Source organism: Mixophyes fleayi, chromosome 2, assembly GCF_038048845.1.
Source record: "Mixophyes fleayi isolate aMixFle1 chromosome 2, aMixFle1.hap1, whole genome shotgun sequence".
In the NCBI taxonomy this organism is placed as follows: Eukaryota; Metazoa; Chordata; class Amphibia; order Anura; family Limnodynastidae; genus Mixophyes; species Mixophyes fleayi.
The window spans coordinates 40,819,242-40,840,442 of record NC_134403.1 but is presented as its reverse complement, the minus strand read 5'-3'; the positions used below and the strand labels follow the sequence as shown (position 1 = coordinate 40,840,442).

The following is a 21,201-nucleotide window of genomic DNA, read 5'->3' as shown; positions in this document are numbered from 1 at the left end:
TGCGTAGAGGAGTGGTCACCACAATATAATAAAAAAACCATCAACTGCTCTTAATTACACCAAAAATTGTACCTGCACTCCGTAGAGGAGTGGTCACCACAATATAATTTAAAAACCCTCAAATGGTCTGAATCCCACCAAAAATTGTACCTGGACTACGTAGAGGAGTGGTCCCCACAATATAATAAGAAAACCCTCAAATGGTCTGAATCCCACCAAAAATTGTATCTGGACTGCGTAGAGGAGTGGTCCCTACAATATAATAAAAAAAACCATCAACTGGTCTTAATTACACCAAAAATTGTATCTGGACTGCGTAGAGGAGTGGTCCCTACAATATAATAAGAAAACCATCAACTGCTCTTAATTACACCAAAAATTGTACCTGGACTGCGTAGAGGAGTGGTCACCACAATATAATTTAAAAACCCTCAAATGGTCTGAATCCCACCAAAAATTGTACCTGGACTGCGTAGAGGAGTGGTCCCCACAATATAATAAGAAAACCATCAACTGCTCTTAATTACACCAAAAATTGTACCTGGACTGCGTAGAGGAGTGGTCCCCACAATATAATTTAAAAACCCTCAAATGGTCTGAATCCCACCAAAAATTATACCTGGACTGCGCAGAGGAGTGGTCCCCACAATATAATAAGAAAACCGGCATCAACTGGTCTTAATTACACCAAAAATTGTATCTGGACTGCGTAGAGGAGTGGTCCCTACAATATAATAAGAAAACCATCAACTGGTCTTAATTACACCAAAAATTGTACCTGGACTGCGTAGAGGAGTGGTCACCACAATATAATTTAAAAACCCTCAAATGGTCTGAATCCCACCAAAAATTGTATCTGGACTGCGTAGAGGAGTGGTCCCTACAATATAATAAGAAAACCATCAACTGGTCTGAATTCCAAAAAAAAAGTTTCTTGACTGCGTAGTGGAGTGAACCCGGTACACAATTTTTTACCGGGGGCCACAATATAATTAAAAAACCCTCCACGGGTCTGAATTTAACCAAAAAAAATTATGGACCGCATAGTGTAGTGTTCCCCACAATAATATTTAAAAATTTTGCAGCAACAGTCAACGTTGTTTAATATCTGATACACCTCTATCTGGACTGCATAGTGGAGTGGCCCCGGTACTAAATTTGGTACCGGGGCCACAATACCTCCTCCAACTTCCAAGTGTAGTGTTTATAACATATAAACACTACAGTAGTTCTAGCACGTCAATACCTCTTGTTTTAAATTATGACAGGGCATTTTACTTTTGGTTTAATTTTTTGAATTTGTTGACATTTTGTTTTACTTTTTGAACATGGCAAACGACTGTTGAATGGTCACATAATGCCAAAAAAAGAGTTGCAAGATGGAATTGTCCTTGGGCCCTCCCACCCACCCTTATGTTGTTGAAATAGGACATGCACACTTTAACAAACCAATCATTTCAGCGACAGGGCCTACCAAACAACTGTGGCTGAAATGATTGGTTTGTTTGGGCCCCCACACCAAAAAAACAATTCATCTCTCCCTGTTCAGACTAAACAGGCTCTACTGAGGAAAGATGTCGTCCTAATCCTCAACTTCTGATTCCTCTCCCCCTACAGTGTGTACTTCCTCCTCCTCACACATTATCAATTCGTCCCGGCTGGACGACTCCACAACCACAGGTCCCTCTGTACTATCTGGAGGGCAGTGCTGTACTTCATTGAGGAATTGATTATTCATTTTTATAAACATCATTTTTTCAACGTTGTGAGGAAGCAACCTCCTTCGCCGCTCACTGACCAGGTTCCCCGCTGCACTAAAAACTCTTTCCGAGTACACACTGGAAGGGGGACAACTCAGGTAAAATATAGCCAGTTTGTACAGGGGCTTCCAAACTGCCTTTTTTTCCTGCCAGTAACAATATGGACTGTCTGACATATCTATTTGGATGGTATCAGCAAAATAATCCTTTACCATTTTTTCAATTGTGACAGCATCCAATGCAGCGACAGTAGACATGTCTGCAATGGTTGGCAGGTCCTTCAGTCCGGACCAGATGTTATCAGCATCCCCGCCAGCGGGTCTTTTAGGAAAACTGAGCTTTTTCCTGGCAGCCATAGATGTGGAAGAAAATGAGGGTGGAGCTGTTGGCATGTCACGGTCCTCTTCAGAGGACAATATCCTGACCAGCAGGTCTTTGCACCGCTGTAGACTTGTGTCCGCCGGAAACAGAGACACAACATACACTTTAAACCGAGGATCGAGCATGGTGGCCAGAATGTATTCCTCTGACTTTAAAAGAGTGACCACCCTCGGATCCTGGCAAAGCGTACGAAGGGCTTCATCCACAAGAGCTACATGCTTGGTGGAATCGCAATGGTTTACCAGCTCCTCCCTCACTTTCTCCAGCTGCTTCTGCAGCAGCCTGATCAGGGGAATGACCTGACTCAAGCTGGCAGTGTCGGAACTGACTTCTCGTGTGGCAAGTTCAAACGGCTGGAGAACCTTGCACAACACGGAAATCAGTCTCCAATGCGCTTGACTCAGGTGCATCCCCACTCCTTTGCCTATGTCGTAGGTGGCTGTGTAGGCCTCAATGGCCTTTTGCTGCTCCTCCATCCTCTGCAGCATATAGAGGGTGGAGTTCCAGCGCGTCACAACCTCTTGTTTGAGGTGATGGCAGGGCAGGTTCATGGTTTTTTGATGTGCCTCTAGTCTGCGGTAGGCACTGGCTGAATGCCGAAAGTGTCCAGCAATTTTGCGCGCCACCGCAAGCATCTCCTGCACACCCCTGTCACTCTTGAGGTAATGCTGCACCACCAAATTAATGGTGCGGGCAAAACATGGGACGTGCTGGAAATTGCCCATATTTAATGCCCGCACAATGTTACTGGCATTGTCTGACACCACAAATCCCCATGAGAGTCTAAGTGGGGTAAGCCACTGGGAGATAATTTCCCTCAGTTTCTCTAATATGTTGTCAGCGTTGTGCCTCTTATTAAAACCTGTAATACACAATGTTGCCTGCCTTTGCACGAGCAGCCGTTTTGTAGATGCTGCTACTGATGCAGCTGTTGCTGTTGCTGCGGAAGGGGAAGCATCTACCCAGTGGGCTGTCACAGTCATATAGTCCTTTGTTTGCCCAAAACCACTTGTCCACATGTCCGTGGTTAAGTGGACAGTGGGTACAACTGCATTTTTTAGAGCACTGAGGACACTTGATCGTACTTCTCTGTACATTTTTGGTATCGCCTGCCTAGTGAAGTGGAATCTCGACGGGATTTGGTACCGGGGACACTGTACCTCCATCAACCCTCTAAATCCCACTCCACTAATGGCGGACACCGGGCGCACGTCTAACACCAACATAGCAGTTACAGCCGCAGTTATTCACTTTGCAATAGGGTGACTACTATCGTATTTTGTGGTCATGGCAAACGACTGTTGGACGGTCAATTGTTTTGTGAAAGACTTAGCAGTCTTATGATGACCGACTAACAGCAGCAACAGCAGCAGTGGCAGTAGTAGGTGTACCGCTGCAGGATTCCTCGGATGAATCCCGTATTGAAGAGGACTCAGTCTGGCTGCTGACTTGGGCTGCAGGACTGAATCTGATGGAGATCGTGGAGGAAGTTGACGAGGAGGGTGTTGCTGGTGTGTATCCAACTGAACCACGGGATTTAGGTGTCCCTGTACCGATGACGGTCCTAGCCCTAGTTCCTGAACTAACCACTGAACTATGAAGGTTATTCAGGTGACGTATAAGGGAGGATGTCCCTAGGTGGGAAAGATCCTTACCCCTGCTTATTTGAGCTTTACATAAGCTACATATGGCAATACAATTGTTGTCCGGATTGGGATAGAAATAACTCCAGACCGAAGAGGTGCATTTTTTGGTCTTCTGACCCGGCATGACAATGGGCTTTTTAATCCCATAGACATCAGCTATTTCCACCACTGCTGCCTCATTTACAATAACCACATCAGCATCATCATCATCAAGTTCCTCCACACCGCCAGCTACATCAATAGCCTCCTCCCGAGCCACCTCTTCCCGTACAGTGATGGGAAGGTCAGGCTTGACAACCACCAACACCCTTGGACTCGCCTTGGGGATTTGTGATAATGTCTCTTTAGAAGGCAGAGTTGTTTGCTGTGTTGTTGCTGACAGCATAACTCTCTTCAATTTTTTGTAGGGAGGGGGAGGAGGAGAGCTTAGTTCCTTGGGTGAAGCTGAACCACTAGTCATGAACACGGGCCAGGGGCTAATCCGTTCCTTGCCACTGCGTGTCTTAAATGGCATATTGGCAACTTTACGTTTCTCCTCAGATGATTTTAAGTTTCTCTTTTAGCTACTTTTACTTAACTTGGGCTTTTTGGATTTTACATGCCCTGTACTAGGAGATTGGGCATCAAGCTTGGAAGACGACGTTGATGGCATTTCATCGTCTATGTCATGACTAGTGGCAGCAGCTTCAGCATTAGGAGGAAGTGGGTCTTGATCTTTCCCTACTTTATCCTCCAAATTTTTGGTCTCCATTATATGTAGCACAAGATACTGCAGAATGTGTGAACTTGGTAATATTGCAGTACCAATGGACTTATACTGCTGGATTGGTTTTGCAAATTTTGTTATAATTACTTTTTTTTAAAAAAAAAAAAATTTGTATTTTTTTTTATAATTTTTTTTTTATTTTTTAAAAACTTGGGAATAATGGGGAAATAACTATGCCCTTAGAAGCACAGAGCACAGGACACAGCACCACTGGACTGAACAGGACACAGCACAGGACCCAGCAGCACCACTGAACTCAGAAGGACAGAGCACAGGACACAGCACCACTGGACTAATACTGCTGAAAGTGTGAACTTTGTAATATTGCAGTACCAATGGACTTATACTGCAGGATTGGTCTTGCAAATTTTGTTGTAATTAATTTTTTTTTAAAAAAAAAATTTGTATTTTTTTTTATAACTTTTTTTTAATTGTTTTGAAAATGGGGAATAATGGGGAAATAACTATGCGCTTAGAAGGACAGAGCACAGGAAACAGCACCACTGCACTGAACAGGACACAGCACAGGACCCAGCAGCACCACTGAAATCAAAATTGACAGAGCACTGCACACAGCACCACTGGACTGATACTGCAGAGCACAGCACAGCACAGAACTAAACAGCACAGCACGAGATCTACCAGGACAGAGGACCACCTAACACACCCTCCCTCTACCCTGATCAATGCCCGAGTGAAGATGGCGGCGACTAGTGGGGAATTTATAGGATCCGAGTATCGCGAGATCCGACAGCAGGATTATGACTCCGAGCCTTGGTTTCAGGTTTTCATTTGGCGCCAATACCCGGATCTGTCTCGGATCCGGCTCGGATCGGAAACGTTCGGGTGGGCTCGGATTCAAGAAATCCGAGTGGGCTCATCTCTAGTCAAAAGACAAAAAAATCCACCTCTTCTGTCTGGAGTTTTTTTTATCCCAATCCGGACAACAAATGTATGGCCATATGTAGCTTATGTAAAGCTCAAATAAGCAGGGGTAAGGATCTTGGCCACCTAGGGACATCCTCCCTTATACGTCACCTGAAGAACCTTCATAATTCTGTGTTTAGTTCAGGAACTGTGGCTAGGACCGTCAGCAGTCCAGGGACACCTAAATCCCTTGGTCTTGATGGATACACACAACCAACACCCTCCTCGTCAACTTCCTCCATGATCTCCATCAGATTTAGTCCTGCAGGCCATGTCACCAGCCAGACTGAGTCCTCTTCAATACGGGATTCATCCGAGGAATCCTGCAGCGGTACGCCTACTTCTGCCGCTGCTGCTGTTGCTGCTGGTAGTCGGTCATCTTCCCAGAGGGAAAGTCGCAAGAACGCTACGTCTTTCACCAAACAGTTGACCGTCCAACAGTCGTTTGCCATGACAACAAAGTACGACAGTAGTCACCCTATTGCAAAGCGGATAACTGCGGCTGTAACAGCTATGTTGGTGTTAGACGTGAGTCCGGTGTCCGCCATCAGTGGAGTGGGATTTAGATGGTTGATGGAGGTATTGTGTCCCCGGTACCAAATCCCGTCGAGATTCCACTTCACTAGGCAGGTGATACCCGGGATGTACAGAGAAGTACGAAAAAGTGTCCTCAGTGCTCTGAAAAATGCGGCTGTACCCACTATCCACTTAACCACGGACATGTAGACAAGTGGTTCAGGGCAAACAAAGGACTACATGACTGTGACAGCCCACTGGGTAGATGCTTCCCCTTCCGCAGCAACAGCAGCAACTGCATCAGTAGCAGCATCTCCACAACGGCTGCTCGTTCCAAGGCAGGCAACGTTGTGTATCACCGGTTTTAATAAGATGCACAACGCTGACAACCTCTTAGAGAAACATAGGGAAATAATCTCGCAGTGGCTTACCCCACTTAGACTCTCCTGGGGATTTGTGGTGTCAGACAACGCCAGTAACATTGTGCAGGCATTACATATGGGCAATTTCCAGCACGTCCCATGTTTTGCCCACACCGTTAATTTGGTGGTGCAGCATTACCTGAAGAGTGACGGGGGTGTGCAGGAGATGCTTGCGGTGGCCCGCAAAATTGCTGGACACTTTCGGCATTCTGCCAGTGCCTACTGCAGACTCGAGCAACATCAAAAAAAGATGAACCTGCCCTGCCATCACCTCAAACAAGAGGTTGTGATGCACTGGAACTCCACCCTCTATATGCTGCAGAGGATGGAGGAGCAGCAAAAGGCCATTCAAGCCTACACAGCCACCTGCGACAAAGGAAAAGGAGTGGGGATGCGCCTTAGTCAAGCGCATTGGAGACTGATTTCCGTGTTGTTCAAGGTTCTCCAGCCGTTTGAACTTGCCACACAAGAAGTCAGTTCCGACACTGCCAGCTTGAGTCAGGTGATTCCCCTGATCAGGCTGTTGCAGAAGCAGCTGGAGAAAGTGAGGGAGGAGCTGCTAAAACATTGCGATTCCACCAAGCATGTAGCTCTTGTGGATGAAGCCCTTCGTACGCTTTGCCAGGATCCGAGGGTGGTCACTCTTTTAAAGTCAGAGGAATACATTCTGGTCACCTTGCTGGATCCTCGGTTTAAAGTGTATGTTGTGTCTCTGTTTCCGGCGGACACAAGTCTACAGCGGTGCAAAGACCTGCTGGTCAGGAGATTGTCCTCGGAAGAGGACCGTGACATGCCAACAGCTCCTCCTTCATTTTCTTCCACATCTATGGCTGCGAGGAAAAAGCTCAGTTTTCCTAAAAGAGCCGCTGGAGGGGATGCTGAGAACATCTGGTCCGGACTGAAGGATCTGCCAACCATTGCAGACATGTCTATTGTCGCTGCATTGGATCCTGTCGCAGTTGAAAAAATGGTGGAGGATTACTTTGCTGACACCATCCAATTAGACATGTCAGACAGTCTTTATTTTTACTGGCAGGAAAAAAAAGCCAGTTTGGAAGCCCCTGTACAAACTGGCTATATTTTACCTGAGTTGTCCCCCCTCCAGTGTGTTCTCGGAAAGAGTTTTTAGTGCAGCGGGGAACCTGGTCAGTGAGCGGCGAAGGAGGTTGCTTCCGCAAAACGTTGAAAAAATGATGTTCATAAAAATGAATTATCAATTCCTCAATCAAGAACAGCACTGCCCTCCAGAGACTATAGAGGGACCTGTGGTTGTAGAGTCCAGCGGGGACGAATTGATAATGTGTGAGGAGGAGGAAGTACAGAGGATGAGGATGAGGACGACATCTTGCCTCAGTAGAGCCAGTTTAGTTTGTACAGGGAGAGATGAACAGCTTTTTTGGTGTGGGGGCCAAAACAAACCAATCATTTCAGCCACAGTTTTGTAGGCCCTGTCGCTGAAATGATTGGTTTGTTAAAGTGCGCATGTCCTATTTCAACATCAGGGTGGGTGGGAGGGCCCAAGGACAATTCCATCTTGCAACTCTTTTTTTGACATTATGTGCTCTTTGGGGCCTAGTTTTTCAAACTGCCATCCTGTCTGCCACTGCAGTGCCACTGCTATATAGTCATCCTATGTCAAAGCGGAAAACTGCGGCCGTAACAGCTATGTTGGAGTCCGCCAACTGTGCAGTGGAATTTAGACGGTTGATGGAGGTATTGTGTCCCCGGTACCAAATCCCGTCGAGATTCCCCTTCAATAGGCAGTCCAGAAATATTAGTATCAGATATTAAACTACGTTCACTGTTCTTGTAGTGCATAAATATTAGTATCCGATATTAAAGTACGTTCACTGTTCCTGCTACGTCAAAAAAGCATGAACCTGCCCTGCTATCAACTAAAACAAGAGGTAGTGACGTGCTTGAACTCCACCCTCTATATGCTGCAGAGGATGGAGGAGCAGCAAAAAAGCCATTCAAGCCTACACAGCCACCTACGATGGGCCACGTGTTTGTGACACCCACTTGTGTCGCTTAGCTTAGTCATCCAGCTACCTCGGTGCAACCTTTTGGACTAAAAACAATATTGTGAGGTGTTCACAATAGACTGGAAATTAGTGGAAATTAATGTTATTGAGCTTAATAATAGTGTAGGAGTGAAAAAAAAATTAATATGGATTTAAGTACTTTTTATGCTTTTTTCCAAAAAAATCAGAACCCAAAATCAGAACCAAAACCTTTCGTGGGGTGTTTTGGCAAAACAAATCAGAACCCAAAACCTCAAGCTAATCATAACCCAAAACCCAAAACACCAAAAGTGGCCGGCGCACACCCTTAGTTGATAGCGTTCTGTATGTGGAATAAATAATGTTGGGGGCAGCACGGTGGCATAGTGATTAGCACTTCTGCCTCACAGCGCTGGGGTCATGAGTTCAATTCCTGACCATGGCCTTATCTGTGTGGAGTTTGTATGTTCTCCCCGTGTTTGCGTGGGTTTCCTCCGGGTGCTCCGGTTTCCTCCCACACTCCAAAAACATACTGGTAGGTTAATTGGCTGCTATCAAAATTGACCCTAGTCTCTCCCTCTCTCTCTGTCTGGGTGTGTGTGTGTGTCTGTGTGTTAGGGAATTAGACTGTAAGCTCCAATGGGGCAGGGACTGATGTGAATGAGTTCTCTGTACAGCGCCGCGGAATCAGTGACGCTATATAAATAAATGGTGATGATGATGATGATGAAGATCCTGCATGTACTCCTTCTGTAAGTCTCTACCACTACACAACCTATTGGCGACGAGGATGGCCCTATCACTAAATCCACTTGCACCGTTCCTTCCACACTTAGGTGAGCCTGCCATTCCTTTTACTTTGTGTCTCAGAGTGCTTGAAAATGACTTACTTGCAATTAATGATACAGTCCTCTCGGAAGTTGGAAAATGTGCTTTACTGATCCACTACCTTTGTGCAGAAAAGCCAGCATATTTATAACACGATTCCTTGAGTAGATGACAAATATGGTACTACTCTTACAGCATTAAAGGTCTCTTTTGTTCCTAAAATCAGTGTTGTAGCTGAACATTATATATATTTGCCTGGCCATAAAAATGGTGAATCCACAGAATGGTGCTTTGCTGCCTTGAGAGAGACGGTGGTCACATGTGAATTTGCAAACATAGCGGATGAAATGATTTGAGACCAACTCGTAGGGAAAACAATTTCTTCTCACATAAGAGAACAGTTACTGCTTGAAACAGTTCTGCAATACGGAAGACTGTCATCTATGGTTAGCCAGATGAAATCAGCAATGGCGGAGGCCTAGACGATAGGCCAAGAGACTGCGTGCACCATACAAGCCACACATCCCGCTCCGGGAAACACAGAAATACAAGAAACTCTACTAAAATGCTGCAAAAAGGGACTTTACAGCATCAGCAATCTCAAACCAAAAGAAATCGTGCTACTGATGTAGATAAACACATCACAGGGAATAGTGAGAACAAAGCAATGCCTGTGTGTACAGTACTAGTGGCCAGGAATGGATGAGCTAGTGGAAGCAGCTCTTGTATTACTTGCTAAATGTCACGAGCCGCGGCGGTACTCACAGCCGCCACGGCTCGCTTCTCATGCGCCCCAGCGTCCCGGCCGTCACCTTGACGACCGGGACGTCATTTCCTCTTCCTGTCCGGCCGTCACCAGGGCAACGGCCAGACGCTAGTACACTAGCGCTGCGTCCCGGCGGTGCTGGTAGCCGGGCGCATGCGCATAGCAGGCAGCCTGTGGGCTGATTAGGCTTATTAACAGGCATTAGCCTGCAACTGTGTAGGTCAGGGGCAAGTCCTGATTGGCCCTGCTGGATACTAGTAAATTAGCCTGCAGGAGTGTGTTCAACTGCTGATTGGTCTGTGTCTGTATTTAAGGCAATGAGGTCTGCTGCCTCATTGCCGGTTATAGCTTCTGTGCTCCAGTCTGCTGACCTGCTTGTTCAAGTTCCTGTATCCTGTTACCTGCGTTTTGACTACCCGTGTTTGACCCTTGGCTTTGTATTGGACTTCGCTTGTGTTTCCTGTGACCCTGATCCTTGGCTCGTTTACCCGTTCCGCTTCTCTGCCTGTGACCTCTGACCTCAGCTTGTTCATCGATACTGATACCTGCTGCCGGCCTTTTGACCTCTGCGTGGACCTGACTCTTCTTGCCTGGGTTCTCCCCAGCCGGTACACACTTCACGACCCTCTGTCAGTCTGCAGCCCAGTCTGTCCCCACCATCAGGAGCTCCAGTGAACACCTGACTGACAGAGTAGACTCCGGGTTGTGTTGTGCCGGCTGGAAGAGTTCCTAACATTATAACCGGCCCACTCACGGAGACAAGATTAGGATGGATGCAATTGGATCCACACCGTCTCCGGCACAAACCCTAGCAGGCCATGTTGAGTCTTTGTATCAGATGATGCAGGGAATGGCTGAGCGTATGTCTGTTCAAGAAGAAGCCACAAAAGCTTCACAATCTCCTCCAGATCCCATCTGTGAGCCCAAAATGAATTTACCGGATCTGTTCTCCGGAAATAGAACCTTGTTTCGGAACTTCAGGGAGAGTTGCAAGCTCTATTTTCGGATGAGACCCCGCTCCTCCGGTTCAGAGCAGCAACGAGTTGGAATTATTATTTCCCTTCTACAGGGTGACCCCCAGTCCTGGGCGTTTTCTTTGCCACAGACCAGTCCGGCCATGCAGTCCGTAGACTCCTTCTTTGAGGCATTGGGTTTACTGTATGATGACCCGGATCGAGTGGCCTCCGCGGAAGCTCATCTACGGCTCTTGAAACAAGGCCGACGGTCGGCAGAAGAATACTGCGCGGAATTCCGTAGATGGTCACCTGACAGTGGATGGAACGACCCTGCCTTACGTAGTCAGTTCCGTGTCGGCCTATCTGAACAGATTAAAGATTCGCTGGTGCAATACCCGTCTCCTAGCTCTCTGGAGGATCTGATGCACCTCTCCATTAAAATTGACAGGAGATATAAAGAGCGGAAAACTGAAAAGGAAACGTCATCACCTCCATCCGCCTTCGTTCCTATCTCCCAGGATGGTGAGGAACCAATGCAATTGGGAGCATACCGTCTTTCCTCTGAGGAAAGAGACAGGAGACGGTCACAAGGCTTATGTTTATATTGTGGCGCAAGAGGCCACTTCTTCCGTTCTTGCCCAAACAAGTCGGGAAACGAGCATGCCTAGGGAACGAGGGGAGAGTCCACTTAGGTCTACAAATTGTCTCCCCAAAAAATGCGGTATTGGTTCCTGCACAGCTCACGTTCAGTGCTTTTTCTGTGGGTCTGGCGGCCTTCATTGATAGAGGAGCTGCAGGTAACTTCTTGGACTTAGAGTTTGCCCGCTCTACTGGAATTCCGCGGGTTAAACTCAAATCCGCCATCACGGTATGTGGCTTAGATGGTGCTCCATTGCCAGGCGGTAAGGTTACCTGGGAGACCCCGCTACTACAATTGAGGATTGGGGCTCTCCACTCCGAATCTATAGTCTTTCGTCTCATTGAATGCCCGTCAGTGCCTTTGATTCTAGGTCATCCTTGGCTATCCTGTCATAACCCTGTCATAGATTGGGCAAAAGGAGAGATTGTCCAGTGGAGCTCTCATTGTTCACAGTCCTGTTTGACAGTACCTCTACGTGTGGTTCGGTCCATTCCGGAGCAGCTTCCCTCCCAGTATCATGACTTCTGGGATGTCTTCTCTAAAAAGGCTGCTGATATTCTACCACCGCACCGGGAGTTCGACTGTGCCATCGAGTTAATTCCAGGTACTAAACTACCCAAGGGACGTTTGTATTCTCTTTCCGGTCCAGAGACCAAATCCATGCAGGAGTACATTGATGAAAATCTGGAGAAAGGCTTCATCAGGCAATCTAAGTCTCCAGTAGGGGCTGGGTGCTTCTTTGTGTCCAAGAAGGACGGTGGACTCAGACCATGTATCGATTATCGGGGACTGAATATGATTACGGTTAAAAACACCTATCCGCTTCCTCTCATCTCTGTACTCTTTGATCAATTAAGAGGAGCAACTGTCTTCACAAAAATCGACCTTCGTGGTGCTTATAACCTCATACGCATTAGAGCAGGTGATGAGTGGAAGACGGCGTTCAACACGCTCTCGGGCCACTACGAATACTTGGTCATGCCGTTTGGCCTTAGTAACGCTCCTGCTGTGTTCCAGGATTTGATTAATGAGGTGTTACGTGAGTTCCTGGGACACTTTGTTGTTGTCTACTTAGATGATATTATCATATATTCCAATTCATTGCCGGCACATCGGAGTCATGTCAGACAAGTCCTACAGAAACTACGGGAACATCATCTCTACGCGAAACTCGAAAAATGTGAGTTTGAGGTTAAGAAGGTATCCTTTCTTGGCTATATAATCTCTTCAGAGGGTTTCTCCATGGACCCCACCAAGGTCCAGGCAATCCTGGATTGGGTACAACCCAATAACCTCAAGGCGGTCCAGAGATTCCTAGGATTCGCCAATTATTACAGGAGATTTATTGGCGGTTTTGCTGACATCGTGGCTCCTATCGTTTCCTTGACTCGCAAAGGGGGTGATCCGGCTGTTTGGTCACGGCAAGCAATAAATGCATTTAAAACCTTAAAGGAAGCTTTTGTGTCCGCTCAGGTCCTCAGACACCCGGACCCAAAGGTACCATTTATTCTCGAGGTAGATGCTTCTGACGTCGGTGCAGGAGCTATCTTGTCACAAAAGGATCCTCAGACTCACCGCTTGCATCCATGTGCCTTTTTTTCCCGCCAATTCTCCTCAGCGGAGACCAATTATGACGTGGGAAATCGAGAATTGCTAGCAATTAAATGGGCCTTTGAGGAATGGCGACACTGGTTGGAAGGCGCTGCACACCAGATCTCCGTTATAACGGATCATAAGAATCTGCAGTATATTCAGTCAGCTAAACGTCTAAACCCCCGTCAGGCTCGGTGGTCACTGTTCTTCACCCGATTTAACTTTATTATCACTTATCGTCCTGGTTCTAAAAATATTCAAGCGGACGCTCTGTCTAGAAGTTTTCTGGCACATCATGCCCCAGTCACTAACCCAGAGCCTATTGTTCCTGTATCCATGATCCATGCCGGATTAAATCAAGATCTGAGCTGTACCTTACAAAGGTTTCAGAAGTTGGCTCCTGACAACACTCCGGTAGGACGGTTGTTTGTCCCAGTTCATTTAAGGAAGACAGTTCTTGCTGAAGCACACAACAGTCGGACTGCTGGACATCCTGGCATCTACAAAACACTAGAGATACTTTCCCGTACCGTATGGTGGCCGTCTCTGTCTGCCGACGTCAAAAGTCACGTCCTGTCCTGTGAAGTTTGTGCTAGGAACAAGGTTCCCAGGACTCGCCCGGTAGGGCAGTTAGTTCCGTTAGCCGCTCCTGCTAAACCTTGGACACATCTATCCATGGACTTTATAGTTGATCTACCACCCTCTGCGGGACACAATACCATTTGGGTTGTGGTAGACCGATTTAGCAAGATGGCGCATTTCATTCCACTAGCCAGGCTTCCTTCTGCTCGAGATTTGGCCGTCCTGTTCATTCAACACATTTTTCGCCTCCATGGACTCCCTACAGACATCGTCTCCGATCGGGGTTCTCAGTTCATTGCGCAGTTCTGGAGATCATTCTGTACCCTCCTGGGAATCAAGATTAGTTTGTCATCAGCGTACCACCCTCAGTCAAATGGGCAGACGGAAAGGGTTAACCAGTCTTTGGAGAAGTTCTTGCGATGCTACACGTCGGAGTTCCATGACAACTGGTCCTCCTTGTTGCCCTGGGCGGAATTTGCCTGTAACAACTCCTGTCACTCCTCCACCAAAACCTCTCAGTTTTTTTCAATTATGGTTTTCACCCCAGATCGAACTCTTTGTATTCTCTCCAGTCCGTTGGTATCCAGGAGATCCGTTCCACTGCCAGGGATCTCAGAGTTATCTGGAAGAAAGTGCACTCATCTTTAAGACAAGCCTCACTTGTTGCAAAAAAAAATTCGGACCGACACCGTACCATCTGCTCTCTTAAGGTTGGCCAGAAAGTCTGGCTGTCTACAAAAAATATCAGGCTGAAGCAACCTTGCAAGAAGTTGGGCCCTAAATTCATCGGGCCGTTTTCCATCATCAAGCAGGTGAACTCTGTTGCATTTAGGTTAAAAATTCCAGGCTCGTTAAGAATTCCAAACACATTTCATTGTTCTCTGTTAAAACCAGTTCTTTATCCAGCTCAAGCCTAGTCTTCAGGCAAGCCACAGAGGTACAGTGTTCAGAAAATCTTGGATTCCAAAAAAGTGCAAGGACAGGTGCACTTTTTGGTACAGTGGAGGAACCGCGGGTTAGAAGAACGCACTTGGGTTCCGCGGAGACAACTCCAGGCTCCCAAACAATTGAAGGAATTCTTCAGGAAATTTCCAAGAAAACCTGGGTGTCGGGGTCCCTTGACCCCTCCTCAAGGGGGGGTACTGTCATGAGCTGCGGCGGTACTCACAGCCGCCGCGGCTCGCTTCTCATGCGCCCCAGCGTCCCGGTCGTCAAGGTCATTTCCTCTTCCTGTCCGGCCGTCACCAGGGCAACGGCCAGACGCTAGTACACTAGCGCTGCGTCCCGGCGGTGCTGGTAGCCGGGCGCATGCACATAGCAGGCAGCCTGTGGGCTGATTAGGCTTATTAACAGGCATTAGCCTGCAACTGTGTAGGTCAGGGGCAAGTCCTGATTGGCCCTGCTGGATACTAGTAAATTAGCCTGCAGGAGTGTGTTCAACTGCTGATTGGTCTGTGTCTGTATTTAAGGCAATGAGGTCTGCTGCCTCATTGCCGGTTATAGCTTCTGTGCTCCAGTCTGCTGACCTGCTTGTTCCAGTTCCTGTATCCTGTTACCTACGTTTTGACTACCCGTGTTTGACCCTTGGCTTTGTATTGGACTGCGCTTGTGTTTCCTGTGACCCTGATCCTTGGCTCGTTTACCCGTTCCGCTTCTCTGCCTGTGACCTCTGACCTCAGCTTGTTCATCGATACTGATACCTGCTGCCGGCCTTTTGACCTCTGCATGGACCTGACTCTTCTTGCCTGGGTTCTCCCCAGCCGGTACACACTTCACGACCCTCTGTCAGTCTGCAGCCCAGTCTGTCCCCACCATCAGGGGCTCCAGTGAACACCTGACTGACAGAGTAGACTCCGGGTTGTGTTGTGCCGGCTGGAAGAGTTCCTAACACCAAATGCAAGACAAGACAGCTGTAACACATACACCGCCGCTGCAACCGGACCCTTTCGCTAACCTCGTGGTGGAAAAACTTGCTTCTAACAATGTTGGAAAGTTCAACACTGCACCCTTTGATTGCTGTTTGGCATCACACTAATTACCACAGTAAATGGCCGAAGGTCACTCTCACTGTACAAATGACTTTGGGTACAGTAATTTACGTTCCACCCCGCATAGTTTTCAGCAGAGAAAGTGACCTCAAGTAGTTAGTCTCGCATTATAGATCTCAATTTACTTTGTTAGAATTCTAGTCCTTCTTGAGGGAAAGAAATATCATACACAGGAAATCTTGTGCTTACTATCCTCAGGCCAGTGGAGACATTGTACGTTGTAGTAAAAGTTTGAAAGAAAGTCTTCATACAACTTACCTGGATGGAGAATCATGGAAAACCTTCGCTACAGGCTTTCTGCAAACATACAGAACTACTTGCTATGCCACTACCCGGGTCTGCCCTGCCGAATTACTGCATGGGAGAGTAGTACATACAAAGTTGTATGTCATGGTGCTATATAAACAAATGTTGATGATGATGTCATGGGTTTGCAGACCTTTAAACCCAATGCACTGTCTTCACAGCAGACAGCATGCAGGGTCAGAGTAAAAAAAAATTGTCACATACCGGCCCCGTGGACAAGTACCGGCGTTGTTACCTCTATCTCATAAGCGGTGACCACGGTATCCTGTACTCAGTGTTTTGCTTTACAGTCTCCATCTGGTTTTCCGTTCTGCACATGTGTCAATCACCACTCTCTCTTATGACGTCCTACGCGTTCCCGTTGGCTCTGGCACAATGGAGCACTATTTAAACCTCCCAGTTCCTGCTATCTGATGCCTGTTCTTCGCGTCACTCGCTCTCATCAGGATTGGGCTCCCTTCGTGTGACTTACCTGTGGTTGCTGTGCATGGATGTTCCAGGATCTGCTGTAGTTGCTCTCAGGTGCCTTCGCTGGAACTCCCACATTACCCGTTCTCTGCTGCTGCATTCTGTGTTCCCTCTTCGGCTTCACTGCTCGTACTTCAGTGCTTCACGATTGTAACTCCAGCCTCATTAGGAACTCTCTTCACCTGCTGCGCTGAATTACCATCTAGCGGATCAGCTAAGTCCTTCATTATTATTGTTTCTACTGAACTATCGCTGTACCAGTAATCCACCTGCAGAGGCTCTGAGTTACCATTTAAAGGATCAGTTAAAGTCTTCAACACTGTTGTCCCCATTGAACTGTCACTGTATCAGTAATTCACCTGCTATTGGCCTGAGTTACCATCTAACGGATCAGCTAGTTCTTCATCATTATTGTTTTTTATTGAACTGTCGCTATACCAGTAATTCATCTGCTGTTGCTCTGAGTTACCATCTAATGGATCAGCTAGTTCTTCATCATTATTGTTTCTACTGAACTGTCGCTGTACCAGTAATTCATCTGCTGTTGCCCTGAGTTATCATCTAAACTGATCAGCTAGTTCTTCATCGTTGTTTCTACTGAACTGTCGCTGTACCAGTAATTCATCTGCTGTTGCCCTGAGTTATCATCTAAACTGATCAGCTAGTTCTTCATCGTTGTTTCTACTGAACTGCCGCTGTAACAGTAATTCATCTGCTGTTGCTCTGAGTTACCATCTAATGGATCAGCTAAGTTCTTCATTGTTATTGTCCTCAGTGAACTACCGCTGCACCAGTATTCATCTGCCGTTGCTCTGTGTTACCAACTACGGATTAGTTTAAGTTCCATCTCTCCATTTCCTGCTACCTTAAATATTTCCTCTACATCAGTCTCCACCTATTGTTCTGCCTTATTCTTTCTGGTAACTGCGACCTGCATTAATAGGCGCTTCAAAACCCATGCCCCCTCCTAGGGCTTAATGGTAAATATCACCTACCATTAGACTCCGCGCCCCAGTTCGAGCATCAGTCATCAGCAGACATGCAGGACTCTCTAATTATTTACCAGATTTTGTGACAAAAATAAATACAGGGCATACATTGATGACCGTCACAGGGCAATGTGGTTTGTTTGTCAGAGTGAGAAATCCTGGAATCCTGCGGGAATGACAATCCACATTTACATCGGCACTGGGAAATAAAGGCCTGTGCACCTACAAATTGTCAGATGGATGTATTCGGAGTCCTACGTACTTGTCACCTGCTTCTCATGGGAGAAATTAGGAGGTTGCAGATTATCTAACAGCTCTGGATGATTGCAGCAATTTTTCTTTGCTGATTCAGTAATGTGACATTACGCACATTAATTACATTATAATTTATTATTCAGTTGTATAGGTTTAGCATTAATAGAGCCAAAACAAACTTGCTCTTAGACTGTTCAGAGCCATAATCCATAATGACATTAAACATGTACATTCCATATCTATATCTTTCTGTATCTTGTATAAATTAAGTAGCACTGTAAATATAATAAACATGTAAAGTAGAAAGTACTTAATCTTGCAGTCAATTAACTTGAATGGTGCATCTCATTAGGTATCGCTACTGCAAATATTACTGATCATGGTTATTGGAGAGGAAGAATTAGAAAAGGACAATGCAGGACTAGATACTGAAACATATACATATATATATATATATATATATATATATATATATATATATATATATATTAGTGACAGAAATGCTGGTAAAGTCACTGATTAACTGTATGTAAGTTCCAGATTTCTGACCTTTTGTTTTTTAAACTCCAGGGAAAATTGTTAGTATTGGAAAGACAGCTTTCCGAAAGCTTTGGGCTTAATAAAGAGCCGGATCAAAGGTTCCCTGGAGTGAATGGAGAAAGAGGTAGGGCCTCCATTCATTAGGCCCATTTACGGGTCTTCTGACCTGCCAGTCAAACAGCAGGCTAATTAATAGTTGCACCTGCAAGGTGTAGTTTCCGCGGCTGTCAGTTTGCTCAGTCAGTCTCTCTTATTACCTGGTTAAAGAGGCTGAAATCCTCCATAGGTCGAGAAATTTGTTAGTAAGTGAACTAAACTGGACATCTGTTGTTTATTTGTGAGTTTGACATTATGCGTCTCCACACTTAGGGATTTTCTAATGTAATATTTAGAGCTCTAATAAAACTTTCTGAGGCTAGTTGTACAAAAATATTGGACTGCTGTGAATTTTTATGGCTGCTACCCCTGGAGTTGGTTTCTCTAACCCATATATTAACATTTATTTATAACAAGCATTTCAAGACTTGTTTCCTAATCCATTAGCTTCATTTTCATTCAGTTAATTACCTACAAAACTGGTGTTTGAGTCAGGAGCTCAGACTTTTACAGCAAAAAAAAAAAATTTCCTGACCCCCAAAAGCTGCTGTCTCAGACATTTACCTTAGGCTATGTGATCACAAACATTAGTTAATTTCCTCTCTCCCACATAAAATGTGTGACTGGAGTGGAGAAGGAATCTCACACAGAGATCATCGATGTGAGTGTACCACACATTGCTGTCTCTTTCCAAAGCGGATTAGGATAACATGGCTGGGAAAAAAGCTGAATATTTATTACTTTCCCCTATCTCTGCTCTATCATCAGCTTTAAAACGATACCTGTCATCTCTCCATAGGAATCAATTATCTCTATGTCTGCTTCCAACTTTTCTCTGTGCACTTGTCTAAAACAGAATTGAGGAGAGACAGAATTAAGTGACGCTCAGGTACACAAGCTGTAGGTCTGTCTCAGTATTATTATTAATATTAACCTTAATTTATAGGGCGCAGGGCCGTAACTAGGGCTGTGCGACAGGGGCGACCGCCCAGGGCGCAACGCTGAGGGGGGGGGGGGGGGGGGGCGCAATTTAGGAATATTTTAGGTTCATTTGGTTAAAATTGAGGGCTAGGGGGGCGGCACTTATCTTTCTCGCCCCAGGCGCTAGAATTCTAAGTTACGGCTCTGATAGGGCGCCACAAGATTTCCACAGTGTCATACACAATACAGGTAGTTGACCGTACAGGGAAAACAGTACAGAACAATAAACAAACAATACAGTACTGAATATTAGACAAATGTATATGTGCATATGCTATTTAGGTCTCTCAAAACAATCTGTTTTAATTTATGTTTAAGAATATAACATATTTTAATAACACAAAGGTCTGTTTTGCTTATTAACTAGAAAATGGACAACTGCATTAAAACAGTTGCATAAACCCAAACCAATTCTATAAAGATCTTTCATTCTGTTCATGTAAAATCAAAGTATTGTACTGTATACCATGTTAGTCATTGGGGTGTTGGGACCCGATGCAGATAGTGATGCCAGCGTGAAAGACAATATAGAGGTGTTGGCTTTAGTTGGATTACTGTCACAACACAGTATGGATATTGATGGCCAAGGAGGACCCCTTTCAGTGGGCCAAATGTCACTTTAAATAGGGTACTCAAGGTAGTCGACTCATACTCTCTCAGTGCTCGACTGTACCTGACATCTGGGGTAGGGATGACCATACCCAACTCAACGGAACCCAACTCAACGGAACCCAACAGGGCTGAAGAGAGATCTAATCACTGATGTACTCAGGCTCTCTTCATCTCTTGTTGCAACATTTAGCAGTTTCAACTCTAGCAGGATGCCGATATTTCCAACAGATCCTCTAATCTTGCCGGCTGGCATCCAAGAGAGCGACATGGACATCGGGCTCCTCCTTTTATGTTCCTCTAAAGGAGTGCCCTGCCCCAAAGTGTGATGGAAATTACCATTATCATATCAAAATGCATGTTATCTCTTACATATTAATTATATTTTAGCAAAATGCATGTAATACTTTTATACAGTGTTTGTGCTTATTTAATAACATGGTAGAAGGAGTAATGATTTTCTGTAACCCATGGTAACCCCATAGCTTCACATCAGATAGAAGCTTTTAGCCATCTATTGTAGTCTGACTAATGAAAGATTATATCTGGTTGCTATGGGTTACAGCACATCATTGTGAAAGGGAAATGTATTATTTGGTCATCTATACAGAATCATGTGTTAAATGTATTAGGATAAACAGTAATAAACTAGTTAGCCATGGAGTACACCATTTAAACATAATGTTTTTTTAATATCTTTGACAGCAGATGGTCCGGGAGCAATATACCACAACGACTGACGGAACAAGCCTAGAGCATCCAGAAAGGCAGTATGTCTATAGCATTGGGATTTACGGCTGGAGAAAGCGGTGTCTTTACCTGTTCGTTCTTCTTCTTCTCATCGTCCTAGTTGTGAATTTTGCTCTAACCATTTGGATCCTTAAAGTCATGTGGTTCTCGCCAGTAAGTAATGTCTTCTTTACCTTGGTGTTCTAATGTACTGTTGTGTCCATAGTATTGTATAAAATAAAGATTCTCTGATGCGATTGCTGTGGTTCCAAAGCACACAGATTTTATTACAAAGTATTACAAGGCAAAGTTTGTCATGCATACGCTTGCGCTGTTAGCACTAACACAACCTTCTATCAGAACACTTTATACACTGTACAGTTGTAACAGGCAA

At 45.6% G+C, this 21,201-nt stretch overlaps 1 protein-coding gene across 3 annotated transcripts in view; it reads left to right on the top strand.

Moving 5' to 3' along the window:
• Positions 1-21,201, top strand: part of SGCG (sarcoglycan gamma) — a 333,094-nt gene that overhangs the window by 184,793 nt on the left and 127,100 nt on the right. For 2 of the 3 annotated variants that reach the window (XM_075198842.1, XM_075198843.1), the window contains exon 2: positions 20,784-20,981. In XM_075198842.1, the coding sequence (XP_075054943.1) occupies positions 20,784-20,981 (198 nt within the window). The remainder of the gene's footprint in view (positions 1-20,783; positions 20,982-21,201) is intronic. The other variant, XM_075198844.1, reaches the window with a different exon arrangement.